Source organism: Mustela putorius, unplaced genomic scaffold (genome assembly GCF_011764305.1).
Source record: "Mustela putorius furo isolate JIRA1106 unplaced genomic scaffold, ASM1176430v1.1 tig00004039_pilon_pilon_pilon, whole genome shotgun sequence".
NCBI classification, from domain to species: Eukaryota; Metazoa; Chordata; class Mammalia; order Carnivora; family Mustelidae; genus Mustela; species Mustela putorius.
This window is the reverse complement of record NW_025422174.1, coordinates 2,463,033-2,476,514: the sequence shown is the minus strand read 5'-3', so window position 1 is coordinate 2,476,514 and position 13,482 is coordinate 2,463,033. Positions and strand designations below refer to the sequence as shown.

The following is a 13,482-nucleotide window of genomic DNA, read 5'->3' as shown; positions in this document are numbered from 1 at the left end:
CGGAGACTGCTTGTTCCGTTCTCGGCCGTTATATATGCAAGTTTCTTGCCTAATTTTTCAGATGAAGAATTTATACCACATAGTAACACCCCTGAAGGCAGCAGGGCATAAGATAGGAGCCCCTGCGTCTGGCGCGCTGGCCGTCAAAGGGGAATGGGCCGTATCTCAGGGTCTGCCGGCATCACTCACAGCCGCCCCCAACCCAGCCTCCGCCGTCCATCTCTCCCGCCTGGTGGCCCCACTCGGGCTCTGCGCCGCCGTTCTCATCCACTGGGGGCACAAGAGGACACGGACGTTAACACGGGACAGGGAGGCCTGGCCGCCTCTACCAGTCCCTTGTCAGGTGGGAAGATGGCAAAGCCGAGATCATGTGCCCTCCGTGCCGGGCCGCACGGCCACCAGCAACCGCGGCGAGCCGCAGGGCTGGCTTCAGCTCGGAGGAGCGTGGACTTGAGTCCACTTGGAAAACGAGTTATCTCCAGCTATTCGCCGAGCCAAGGTGGGGCGCGCAGGGGCCACCGTCCCCCCCCCGCCCCGGCTGCAGAGGCCTGCCCGGGGCCCAGGCTGGTGTAGGCACACGTGGCCCCGAGCCGGACGCGGCCCTGCCCTGGCATCCGGAGAGGAGGGACAGGGCAGTAAGGTACAGAGCACGGCGAGGGCTGTGAAGGGACCCGAACCGGGGGGACCGGGGACGGCACGTAGCACAGACAACATCTGCCGGAGTAACAAAGCCGGAACCAGCCACGAGGGTTGAGGGGGAGCAGCAGGCGCAGCAGCCCTGGGGCAGGAAGGCGCTGGCGCTGGGCGGGCACAGGGCGCCCGGGCCGCACCGGCGGCGGAGGGACGAGGGTGTGGACCAGGGAGACGGGTCTGTGAGCTGCTGTGAGGAGGGACGGGATGAGCCCGGGAAGCGGAGCAGCCTCAGTGTCCCCCGTCCCATCAGTCCCCCGAAGGACCAAGTCAGGAGCGTCAGCAGAGCAGGGACGACAGCTGGCAGGGGGGCGGGCAGTGGCCCGATCCCAGAAGCCTCGAGCACAGACGGTCTTCAGAACCGCGTGTGAGGGTCTGTCAGCTGCTGTCAAGGAGTCCCCGGGAAGTTCACGTTGCGTCCACACAGGGAGACTGAGACGCCGGCGGGCCCGTGACCCCAGGGGCCGGGGGCTAAGAGCTTCTGGAGCCACAGCTAGGACTGCCCTGGACCTGCATGGTATGACCCTGCCCCTCCCCAAGGCCAGACCTGGCTGGTCAGGCAGGAAGTGGGCCGTAGGAACCCCCAGGGCCCTCCCAGCCCCCCGGCTCCAAGGTTCATCCCTTTGCCACCGACTTTCCTGCCCTCCTGTCCCCTCGGCAGGCTTCCCGTACCCTTCCGAGAAAGCCCTTCTCTGGTTAAGCCGGTGGGGATGCTTTCCGTTGCCCGCCCGACACTACTGACCTCCCCACGCAGGCGGGGGGCACCCGTGGGCTCTCTGGGGGGGCTGCGCTGGGAGCTCCAGCTGGAAGCAGCCTCACAGCCTGGGAGCCGCGCGATGAGACCCCCCCGAGGCCGGGAGGGCCAGCCTGCCCCCAGCCAGCACCATATCACGTTCTAGATGCTGGACACCCCCTGTGCCCTGGGCTTGTGGAACGGACCACGGGTGGAGACCCCCGCCCATGTGGTGCGCAGTCCATTCCCCGTTTGCCTGATAAGAGCATCTGGTTCTCTTTAGGAGATAACCCGGTGGCCCCAGGCAAGCCCCGATTTGCGCACGCCCCAGACTGTTGCGTCCCCACCGCCGTAAGCAGCCGAGGGCGCTGTTCGCTGGGGCAGGCGAGCGGGGTAACGAGACGCGCCCTCTTCCTCCCCACACGGGGCGTTGGTGTGTGAGGCCCAGAAGGAGGGTCAGCGGGAAGAAAGTGGCTGGATCTCCCAGGAGACCGTGAGCACAAGGCCCGCTCTGTGAAAATACGGCAGGGGCAGCGGTGTGGAGGCCTGGTGACCGCCGGGCCCGCCGGCTCTGGCCGGTCCTTCCTTGTTCTAGCCGGACGGGGCTGGGCTGACTGATCCGGGTGGAAGACAGGGAGGCGGGAGTCAGGAGTGTGGCAGGTGCACTGAGCAGAGACGTGTGGGGAATCGGGCACCGGGGGCTGGAAGCTGGACATCCAGAGAGCGGCCGGGGCGCAGGCCAATGGTGGGAAACCAGGGAACGTGTGCGGGCTGAGGGCACAACACGTGCAAAGCCTCAGCGGCCAGGAACAGAGGCGCTTTCGGAACAGCAGGAAACACCATGGGGGCAGGGCAAGAACCAGGCCAGGGGGCCGGTGAGATGGGCCTCAGCACTGGCCCGGAGTCCTTGGTCTCAGGCAGCGCGGCACATTGACAGGGTGGGGGTGCAGATCGCCGCGGTGGGAAAGCCCGGATCCAGCGGGCCGGCTGCGGCCAGGAGCAGAGCCCGCGGGGGTGGAGGAGGCAGGGCGCTTGGACAGGGCTTGTGGCTGGCTCAGTGCGGGAGAGCCGGGGTGGAGGCGTCTAGGCCGAAGGACGGCTGACAGCGGGGCTGCCCGGCACCAGGCAGGGGTGGAGGAACCCAGTGAGGAGAGCAGCCCCCAGCCATCAGGCAAGCTGCATCTTGGGCCAGAGGGTCTGGACTGTGGGAGGCTGGGGAGGGCCGGGGTTGATGGGACAGGGGACCCAAGCGGGGGCCTGAGGCAGAGCCGCCGGGCCGGTGTTGTGCGGGAGGAGCTCGGCCAGCTTGCCCGGCTGGGACCCAAGCCAAGGGGTTCTCCGTTAGCCGGAAGCCCAGGAGAGGACCAGCCGCCACAGGAAGCCTCCTGGGGCGCGTGACCACAGACCGAGGCTGCAGCGAGGACCCCTTAGTGACTTTATTCCAAACCTGCTCACACGTGAACACAAAGCAGGTGGGTTGGACACGCCGCTTCTCTCCCAAACCAGCTCTTCTACAGCCCCCCACAGTGCACCAGCTAGTGTTGCCGGGACCGGAGGGACCTCTTGGTGGCCCTGGACGTAGCAGCCTCCCGCTCCTTCTCAGGGTCGAAGACTTCTGGGCACAGAAAAGACCAGAAGGTACTGTGAGCAGCAGCTCATGGCCACAGCTACGTGTCGCCTGCCGAGGGCTCTGTCCTGCCCCCTCCCTGCGGATCCCCACCCCAACCATGCTGCCACCAGGAAGGCGGGGGTCACCTCCCACCCGGGGATGGCTGCCAGGGTGGGGGGGGCCTCGTCTCTGGGAGCTCCCCTGGGTTCTGAGAGCCCTGGGAAGTGTGCGAGCGGGAAGGCCTCCGCATGCTGCAGAAGACCCTTCAGCCTGGCGGGTCGGGTCCTGCTCACACAGACCTGCACGTGCGGAGCCCTGAGCCCTGAGCGCTCCCCATTCCCAGGTGTCCCCTCGGTCCTGCCACCAGCCCCTCCCAGACCTCAGGGGGCAGCCCCCGAGCACCACAGGGACACGAACCTGGTATCTCGTGGGGCCAGTAGTCATTACAGTGGGGGCAGCGCGGCTCGGAATTGGACTGGAAATACTTCGCCACACAAGGTAAGTGCATTCGGATCCCACACGTCTCGCAGCTTTGACCCTGAAACCAGCAAGGGGATGGCCATGGAGCCTCGTGCACCCCTCTGAGCTCACAACCCTTCCACAGGGGCGAGGAGAAGGTCCAGCAGGCTCCAGAGTTTTGTCCTCCAGGCCTGAGATGGACACGGAGAACCCCAAAGCCCTCAGCACAGGGGCGTGTAAGAATCGTTACTAAAGAATGTAGATGGAGGACACTCCAAACTCTAACAGCGGGGCGCCGGGTGGGTTAAGCGGCTGCCTGTGGCTCAGGTCATGAGGCGTCCTGGGATGGAGCCCTGCAGCAGGCTTTCTGCTCAGTGGGACGCCTGGTTCTCCCTCTCCCTCTGCCCCCGCCCGCTCCCCGCCACCGTGTTCTTTCTCTCGCAAATAAAAATCTTAAACAGAACTCTAATGGGCAGAACTTGGTGAACGGCGGGCCAGGCCACCCCAGGAACTCGGGCTCCCAGAGCACAGGGCCCTCCGAGCGTGCAGAGCCGAGCACATGGCTTCAGCCTTCCAGAAGGCCGTTTGGAAAGGTGGAGCAAAGGCTTTAGGAAAACGTGTCCGCCGTGCCAGAAATCGCGCGTCCGGAAAGCCAGCCCAAGGCATCAGTTCCCGGAGAGCTGTGCAGAGAGGCTCCCGGAGCGCAGCTGACGGCGCGGGAGAGGGAGGAGTCGGGGAAGAACCCCAGGCGTCCGGCGCTGGCCCGCCCGCAGGGGAGCCCCGGCAGAGAGGCCGCACAGAGCAGCACAGCAGCGGTCCCCACGGCCAGACGTTCCCACGCCGGCGCCAGGATGACACGGGCTACCCGCGGCCTCTGAGAGCCCCGGCCTAGAGCTGAGGGACCGGGGGAGGGCAGGTAGGCACGCGCATGCTGGCCCCGGACGAAGCCGAGCGGAGGCCCTCTGGTCACCCGCCAAGCCGGCCAGTAGGGTACCTGGATGAGGAGGCTGTGGCAGATGTTGCAGATCTTCACGGCGTCAGGGTACGTCTCGCGGATGTACTGCTCCATCTCCAGGATGGCCCGGCTGTGCAGCGTGAACTCTCCTTCCTTCTGCACGACAGAACGGGGCGCGGCAACGGCTCAGCCCCTGCTGGCCGGCCCCTCGCCCGCCCGGCAGGCGCACGGCCCAGGGAGCTGCTCAGCGCTGCGTGCCCCTCGCGGCCCGTTTCCACCAGCCCCGGCCAACAGGTGTCCACGCCGGCCCCTCGGCACAGCCGCGAGCCGGCAAAACCTAGGCCGAGACCGAAAAGGAAGCCAAGGTGAGGCTCCCCGTGCCCCTACCTCGGCAGCTCACTTGTGCCGCACAAGCGTGAACCGGGGGTGGGGGGAGATGCCAGCAGCCCCCTGAGCGAGGCCGGCCACAGCCCCCCTGCAGGCCTCCCCCAGGTAGCCCTCCTGTATCCCTGTCCCGCCTTCAGCTCCAGGGTCAGCGCCTCAGTTGGGGAGGAGTGTCCTGTGTCTCCTCCGCTCTGCAGCTGGACCTCAGCGAGCCGCCTGCCCAGTCTCCGGCCCCTCCCAGACCATGGGCCCCAGGCGGCAGCGCCAGGCCCGGTTCTGCTCGTGTCCCCAGGCCTAGTGTGGGGCTCCGCGCTCGGCAGCCTGGTGATGAAACTCCCAGGGAAGGTGAAGTCGACCCAGCGCCAAGACCATGGAATGCCCGAGGCCCCGCTGAACAAGCTCACATTCCCGGTCAGGCCTGAGTCACATTTACTAAACGTGGACTGTGTGCCTGGCCCTCATCGCTCATGACCCTGCTCAATCCTGTAGGGACCCTGTCACAGGGAGGGCAGGCGAGGTGGCCTAACCCCAAAGAAGACCCAACCTTCCAAGATCTCCCAGGCCCCACGGCGCAGCAGCCCCTGAGGCCTGGAGGTGCGGCCGTCAGCAGAGGCCCATGCTCCAAGGCTCCATGCCCCTGGGCGCCTCCCCAGACCCCGCCACTGGGACACAATCCTGTGTGTGCCCTGGATGTGCACAAGTTGCAGGGCCAAAGCAGGTGCTCGGCTGCACAGAGCGCATGGCTCCAGGGCGGACCAGCAGGTGACTACAGTGAGTTTCCTCCTGAAAATCCAGGATTTTCTCACCTCCCCATGAGGAGCAAGTACACCTGGTCTGTTTGGGAGAAATTTTGAAGTAAGTCCTGTCCCCCTGGAACGTCCCCTCCGGGCCCAGCCCTGGTCCCAGCCACGTGGCTGGAGTGTCCGCCGGGCGGTAAGGCATGAGGAGTCGTAGCTCAGTGGGTTAACACCCAAGTACTGCCCAAGAACATTCCCTCCTGCCGGGCCTGCCCACAGAGGAAGAGAGCCCAGGACACAGCAGGTATTGGGAGCGGCTGTGACCCAAGCCCGGGCCTGGATGGGGCTCTGCCCCCGCCAGACCGGGGACATCACCCACGCCATGCAGCTGCGGCACGTCTGGCTCAGCACCAGAGCCGGGGGCTCCCGGTCATCTCAGGGCAGGGGACAGACCCGAGGCTGCAGTGGGCCCCGAGGCAGGCTCTCCCCGGAAGGGATGTGGCGCAGCACCGCACCATGAGCAGCGGCCCCCAGCTGCGGCTCTGACCACGGCATGAGGAAGTGGAGGGCTGCCCTGAGCACGCCGGGCGCAGACACAGGCACTCAGGGCCACGGCTGAGGTCGGGTCAGCATGGGGCCAGCCAGCCTCGGGGTTCCTGGCAGCAGCACTGCCTTCTGCGGGAAAAGCCCGGAAACATCTGCTCTGCTCCAGTCAGCAGTGGCAGCCACGGGGTCTAGAAACGGAGACGTCAGCACCATCTGGTCCCTTCCTGGCCATCCCCAGCTCCTCCAGCACCTGCCCCCACATCCTCCTGGCGCCTTCCAGCCAGCGTCTAAGCGAGAGGCCCTGAATCGTGGGTAACACTGACGGTGAGAACCACCAGGACAGCGATCCTCCGGGAGCCCGGCACCAGGCGCTGGACACCGGCCATCCCGTTCCTGCCGGGCTGCGGACAGGACTCCTCCTTGCTCACAGAAGAGGGGCTCTCGCTGCCCCGGCCAGGAACCAGGCTCAGATCTGATGCCAGAGCCGTGCCCTCCGCCCCACATCTGCAGCCCAAGGCCCCAAGCCTGGGTGCGGTCCCTGCTCTGCACTTCTGGCTGCCGTGCTGCGGGCCCCTCATGGGAGCGAGCAGGAGGCTCCGAGCTCTTCCCATAGGGTCCCGGTGAGCGTGAAAGCAGGTCAGGCACCTGACACGGCCCAGCTCAATGGACAACCACCAGATCGTGTGGTTTGGGAGGGAAATTTGTCATGGAAACAGTGAGCCGAGCTGGGGCACCAGGGGATGCACTACCTCGATCAGCCATTTGTTCTGTACAAACTTCTGCAGCACCTGCTCCGCCTCCTTCTTCCTCATCTTCTTGCCTTTAAGTTGGTCAACCAGGTTCAAAATATTCGTGGAAGACGCAAAGCCAGTTTCCGAGTCAATAATCAGTTCCAACTGGAAGACAGCAACATGTACCACCTTTATCCATCAAATCGGTAAAAGCAATGTCTGAGCAAGAACCCCGATCCTGGCGGGGAGAGGGCGGCAAAACCGCTCCTGACCACGGGCAGAACTGGGCCCCCAGACGCTCTTTCAGGAGGCTGGTCACGTAGGGCACCGACAGCCACAGGCCGTCCTTCTGACTCGGTGCTCAGCCTGCGACATCATGCCAAATGACGGACCTTAATGCGCTCCAATCAAGAATCCTCTCTCGCGTCCCCCCCCCCGAAGGGAGAGAAGCTGGGGGATGAATGGAGGCGGCACCCCTCACGGGGAAGCATCGGGGGTGGGGACCAGCTGGAGGCAGACAGGACGGGACAGCAGAGCCAGGGAGGGGCAGGGAGCAGGCACGCTCGGGAGTTGGGGAGTTGACAGTCCCCAGAGGAGGCTCAGAAAGGAACGGTTGTAAGACTAGTCACCAGAGACCGGGACTGGCCAGATCTGGATGAGGCCAGAATGTCTCGACTGTCTTTATGTCCTGGTCCTTAGAAGATGCCCCCACGGCTGAGAACCACTGTGGTGGCCAGTGCTCAGCCGGGCGAGTGACAGGAAGGCTGAGCCAACGCACTGATGCTGGGGAGACAGCAGCGCCTCTCCAACGAGACTGCAGAAAAAGCCCATCAGGCACCTTGTTAAAATGCAGACCCAGATCCAACAGTCTGGGGCGGTGGGGGCTGGGATTCAGCCTTTCTAGCAAGCTTGCTGCTGCTGCTGCGGGCCCGGACCATGGTGCGAGCACCAGGCAGTAACACTTGGTGGCCCGCGTTGCACACCCGGAGGCCTGGTGCAAAGCCAATCTGCCTCGTCCTTCCGTGGCGCCCTCCCATCATCAGCAGGCGGCAGTGAGCTGCTGTGACCCCCTGTACACAGCCACCTGGGACAGCAGTGGTGACCCTCCAAGATCACGGTTTCCATCCTGACCATGGAAGACAGCAGGTTCTCCAGAAGAAGCCCAGCCATTAAACAGGAGCTACTGTACTTACGGCCTTTCTGAACAGATCCAGCTCATTCTCTGCAAAGTCTGAGGCCATTTTGGAAACAGAAGTCGTTGCCAGATTCACCTACAAAAGAGGTCAGCACGGTGGTCAGGCTGGGCCCCTCACTGGTACCTGAGCACTGATGTCCAGGGGCTGCCGGCCACAGAGCTGGATCTGTGACCAGTCCCTATGTGATAGACCTCTATCTCTAGCTCTAGTCTGCTTCTCAGAGGTTCTCAGAACTCCGAAGGTGGTGTAATACCTTCCAAACCCAGATACATCTGGGGAACTTGTCTGCACACTGAACGGAGATTCACGTGCAAAAGGCACTGACAAGTCCAGCAGTGAACAGCTCTGATTAACCGATGTAATCCTGTGTATCCATAGTCACTTGACACCACAGCCCTCTGCCCTGGACGAGTATGAGCGCCTGGCCGAGCCCCTCTCAGGTGGGCCTGGCTGGTGGGAGCCTGGTCTCCTTAGAGGGGCCTACGGCAGTGTCCTGGCCCAGACTGGGGGCCTTGTCTGCTCCACCCTGTTTCTCCCCTCGCTCCCCGGCCAGGAGGCCCCGATGGCTCTCAATCCCAGCGCCCCACACCTTCTTTCTTCTCACAGGGTCCACATTTTATTCCAAACGAAAAACCACCTTCCTCCCTTTGATGCTAGCATTGCACACATTTGAAGGTACTTCATGCATTTAGCTGTCAACAAACAAATCCCGTCTTGGGCAGTGAAGTGAGCACTGAGCTGCCAGCCCCCGGCCCTCATCACGGCACAGGACACGGACAGCAGCGCCGGTGACCCGGTAGGCCAGACGGCCAGGCTAGGCCGAGTGTGTCGAGTGTGTGTGTCTCCCGCGGCAGGGCGGCTGCAACGGGCACTGCCACCTCCACCCACCGCAGTCCTGCACGGACACCAGCAGAGGGCGCCGGCGCGCGCTCACCAGTGCGTAGACCGGTCTCCCGTCGTCCTCGGTGGCTCCCTTCTTGATCTCGATATACAGGGACTCCAGGACACTGTTAATGTTGTTGATAAAGTCCTCCAGCTCCTCCACGGCGGCCGTGCCTGGAGAGAAACGGGATGGGCGGGGGGATCCAGAACGTGGGACTGTCGTAGTCCTTCCATCCACGCGAGCCCGGAACAGGAGAGCCAGGAACGGGTGAAGGCCCAGCCCCCTTGGGTCAGTGCCAATCGTGCGGCTTCGTCCTTCCTCCAGGACTCAGACCCGGAGGGTGCTGTGAGCAGGGAGGCCCGGAAATGGTGTCTGACCCTGCCCAGCTCTTCCTGCCCTTGCTGGAAGCCCCCACCTGCTGCCCCTGCCAGCACTATGCCCGGCTCCGCACGTTTCCCCGTAAGGAGCCTGGCCCTGCGCCGCCTCACCCGCGCTGGGGCTCTACCTTCTTCCCTTTATCCGCCATCCAGACACGCACTGAACACTCCATGCCAGCCTGCGTGCCGGCTCCAGGTCAGGAGTGGGGTGGCAGCAGCGAAGACCAACGATGACCAGACAGGGTAAGAGCACTGGCACTCACGGGGCACACCCCGGGGAGAGGCCCTGCAGCGGGCACTTTCCAGCCATCAGTCCGTCCTGCCAGCAGCCCTCTGAGGCAGGCACCAGTCTCCTCCAGATGGGCAGCTAGGCCCAGGTGCACAGGCGGCTGGCGCACCCACGCTGCACCCCCAGGGCACAGTGAGCAGAGGGGAGCCCAGTAGCATGGCTGGAGCCGGGGCTCAGATATGTATGCTGTCCTGCCTCCACGCTTCCCAGGGCTGCACAGGGAAGCCCCCTCCACTGTCCTGAGGCTGCCAGTCCATACACGGGGGGGGGGGGTACATACAGAACCCCGGCAGCGTTCACCATCCCTGGGCTGCAGGGGAGCTGAGGACAGGAGAGAGCCGGGGGCCGCGGAGGCTGCAGCGGGAGCAGGAGCCGCACGCACAGGGCCCTGCAGCCCAGGGGAAGGCCGCCTTGCAGAGCCTTGCAGAGTCGGAAGCAGAGAAAGGACACGGTCAGCTTTGTGTCTTGGAATTACCCTCTTGTGTACCGTGATACTTTTTTAAATAAAAAGTATTTTTTTAAAAGATTTTATTTATTTATTTGACAGACAGAGATCACAAATAGAGAGAGAAGCAGGCAGAGAGAGAGGGGGGGAAGCAGGCTTCCTGCTGAGCAGAGAGCCCGATGTGGGGCTCAATCTCAGGACTCTGGGACCATGACCTGAGCCAAAGGCAGAGGCTTTAACCCCGAGCCACCCAGGCACCCCAAATAAAAAGTATTTAATAGTTTTAACTTATTACGATAATTTCAACAGATTTATGAGAAGCAGCCAGCATACAAACAGTATGATAGCACTTAGGTTAGAAATAACGAGAAAACTAACGAAGTACCGCAGGAAAGGCCTGGAAGAGGAGCCACCAAGCTGATGGCTAAGGCCACTGCTAGGAGGGAGACGCAGATGAAGGAGTCAGCCCAGGACACTTCATCTGTGCTGGACTCCGCGCAGAGAAAGAGACTTCCTTGTGTACCTAAGGCCTGTTGAAGTTGAAAAGAAAAGGACCAGTCACACTGGTGGCAGTGAAGGTCACAGCCACGCGGACCATCCAAGGGAGAGTCGTGACCCAGGCAGAGGGGCCCAGAAAAGCTAATGACAAGACCAGGACAATCACACCAACATGCAAATCACGGCAGGGGTCAAATCTTTTTAAGTAAACTTGTTCAAAGTTTAAAAAAGAAAAGAAAAGCCCGTCAATAAAAAGTGGGCAGCGACAGGTGGTCCAGAGACGCGGGACAAGCGCAGGGAGAGCATGGCGCTGGGACACGCGGCTCCGGCTGCGCGGCGCTGGGACACGCGGCCCCGGCTGCGCGGCGCTGGGGGCAGAGGCGGGCCCGGGGGGTCTACTTCCTGCCCCCCTCCAGCCTCCCGCCTCCTCAGCGACATTCCTGCCCACTCGTTCCGGAGGACGGCTCAGATCACACTTCTTTCCACGAATGTTCTCGGCAGGCCCCGGTACGCCGGGCCTTTGCCGACCTTCCTCTTCCCACACCGAGGGCCGAGCACGGCCGGGGGGGGCCCGGGCCGGTGCAGGACGGCCAGGAAGCTTCTCCGCGGATGCGGAGCCCCGGCTGCTGCGGGGCCCGGCCTGGGAAGCCGGCGCACAGCTGTGGGGCCTTCGGGAGCACAGCCCCGGGGGTGACAGGGCTCCCCGTGGGCAGGAGCCGCTCCGTCCGTCCAGTATGACACAACGGCACGCCCCACCTCCCTCTGAAAGTGATAATGCACATTTTCCACCGAAAAGGCCACTCTTGGGTATGGTTCAGAAAAAGGTACCCTGTGGGCAGATCACAAGCCCTCCCATCGGACAGACTTTCCAGCGACCTCGTCCGCATGGCGATGAGCTAACAGCCCCTCCACGCCCTCCACTCTCCCGCCCCTGCGGCGTGCTGTCCACTCTCATTTTTCAGAAACATGCCTGTTTTCACGGAGCAAAAACCACCTAAAAGACCAAAAACAAAAATACCCCAAAACAAAAAAAAAACCCACTTCCTACTGCTGTCCTTGTAGGAGCCAGCCCCCTGCTCAAGAGCTCACGTTCCCTCTGACCACAGCTTCCTATGTCAAGGGCATGTCCGCACCCTGCCTACTGCTCACACTGTGCGTGCTTCTCATGCACTCTGCCACGCTATCTCCTCCTTAAGCGAGAGAATATACTTCTCTTGGGGCGCCTGGGTGGCTCAGTGGGTTAAAGCCTCTGCCTTCAGCTCAGGTCATGATCCCAGGGTCCTGGGATCGAGCCCCGCATCGGGCTCTCTGCTCGGCCAGGAGCCTGCTTCCTCCTCTCTCCCTGCCTACTTGTGATCTGTCAAGTAAATAAATAAAATCTTAAAAAAAAAAAAAAAGGAATATACTTCTCTTGTGTTCAGGAACACCCTTTGCCCAACCCGAGTTCTGCGGTCATCCGCACGGTGCCGTGCTGCGGTCCCAGGCCCACCCCACCTTTCTGGGGGACCCCAGGTGAGTCTCCCCCTTTTCTCCTCCCTGAAGGCCACCGACTGCCTCACTAACAACTTCGCGAGTCTAAACCACATCCCTCTGACCGGCTCTCTGGCGCGATCCTCTACTCCAACCCCCGGACTCCCACTCCCCCGGCGTCCTGGACACGCCCCTCCCAGGCAAGGACCAGACCAGCCGAGGGCAGGTTCCCGTGCCCTGGCCTCCTGCAGCTCCCAAGCAGTGCCTTCCTCAATCACCTGGCTGCTCTGTCACCAAATCCGGCTGCCCCACTCATGGAGTCACCTGGTAACCTTTGCTGATAGCCATTTCCATCTCTAAACAGATCTTAGCTTTTTTTTTTTTTCCTTTCTTCAAAGGTATGATTTGGGGAGAAAATAATTCCAGGTACCCATATCCAGAGAACCGGAAGGCAGGGAGCTGAAGGCCCCAATCTGAGGTCTGGAGGAGTGGCCCCAGCCTATCGGATGGACCCCCTCAATCCAGAAGGGGCAAGAGAGCTCAAGGTGGTTCCAGCTCGGCCACCAAGAAGTGGGAAGGTGGGAAGATGGCTTTGGCCAGAAGGTTGTCCCACGTCCTGGTGCCCTCTGGGTCCTGCGCGTTCCCCAGCCTGGCCCCCGGCTGTCAACCAGTCCTAGGTGTCTCTGTCCCCAGTGCCCTTCCGACATGGTTCTTTTAAAGGCAGCCAGAACTGGGGTTGTTTGGTTGGTACCAAGCTTCCCAACAGGCCCATCAAGTGTCACGGGCACAGCGGATGGGGGCTTCCAGACCTCCAGTCTTCTGAGGAGCTGTGTGCACAGCCGCGCCCCCACGCCCTGCCCTGCTCTTGAAGCGGCAGCAGAGACGCTCTAGTCTGCAGATCTGTACGAACGCCCTGGGCCGGAGGAGGATCGCAGGATCCCTCGGGCCCCAGTATCCTGTAAGGCTACGGTCATGATGAAGCGCCTGAGATAAAAGGCTGAACCACACACTTTGGAGGCAATTACTTCCAGTCTTAGTCCCACCATGTTGATGACTTAAGAGAATTAATAACATCACTCCTCCCTTCGGCACCCCAAACCCACCGAGAAAAAAGACAGGCTTCTGCTAAGTATCAAAGTTGCCAGCTTTGTGCGTTTGAGCTGGATCAGAGGCGGGGTGCCTGCTTCCGATCAGACCTGCAGTCAGCACAACGGGAGGACCTGCTCCAAGAAGCTGTGTCAAGCAAGTCCCTGGGCCCACCAGCACGGTCTCCTTTCTGAGAGCAGGAAACCTCCACCCCAGGGCGCGCAGCCCCATGTCTAAGCCAAGCAGAGGTCTACAGCTCTTTGGAGCCCCCTGGCTCCTCTCTTCTTGGGAGCAGGGTGTCCCTGGGCCTTCCTTGGGGGCTGGGGCGAAGTCATTGCAGACGAGCTACAAACAGCAAGCCTGCAAGCCCGCGGCTGTGATCCACAGGAGTGCG

The 13,482-nt window shown here is 62.5% G+C and overlaps 1 protein-coding gene across 5 annotated transcripts in view; it reads right to left on the bottom strand.

The window, feature by feature from the left end:
• Positions 1-2,841: 2,841 nt before the first annotated feature.
• NSMCE1 (NSE1 homolog, SMC5-SMC6 complex component) overlaps positions 2,842-13,482 on the bottom strand; it is a 75,010-nt gene continuing 64,369 nt past the window's right edge. For 4 of the 5 annotated variants that reach the window (XM_045072597.1, XM_045072598.1, XM_045072599.1 and 1 more), the window contains 6 exons: positions 8,975-9,096; positions 8,038-8,115; positions 6,863-7,009; positions 4,486-4,602; positions 3,450-3,570; positions 2,842-3,038 (listed from right to left, as the gene is read on the bottom strand). In XM_045072597.1, coding sequence (XP_044928532.1) covers positions 2,959-3,038; positions 3,450-3,570; positions 4,486-4,602; positions 6,863-7,009; positions 8,038-8,115; positions 8,975-9,096 — 665 coding nt within the window. In that variant the 3' untranslated portion in view covers positions 2,842-2,958. The remainder of the gene's footprint in view (positions 3,039-3,449; positions 3,571-4,485; positions 4,603-6,862; positions 7,010-8,037; positions 8,116-8,974; positions 9,097-13,482) is intronic. The other variant, XM_045072596.1, reaches the window with a different exon arrangement.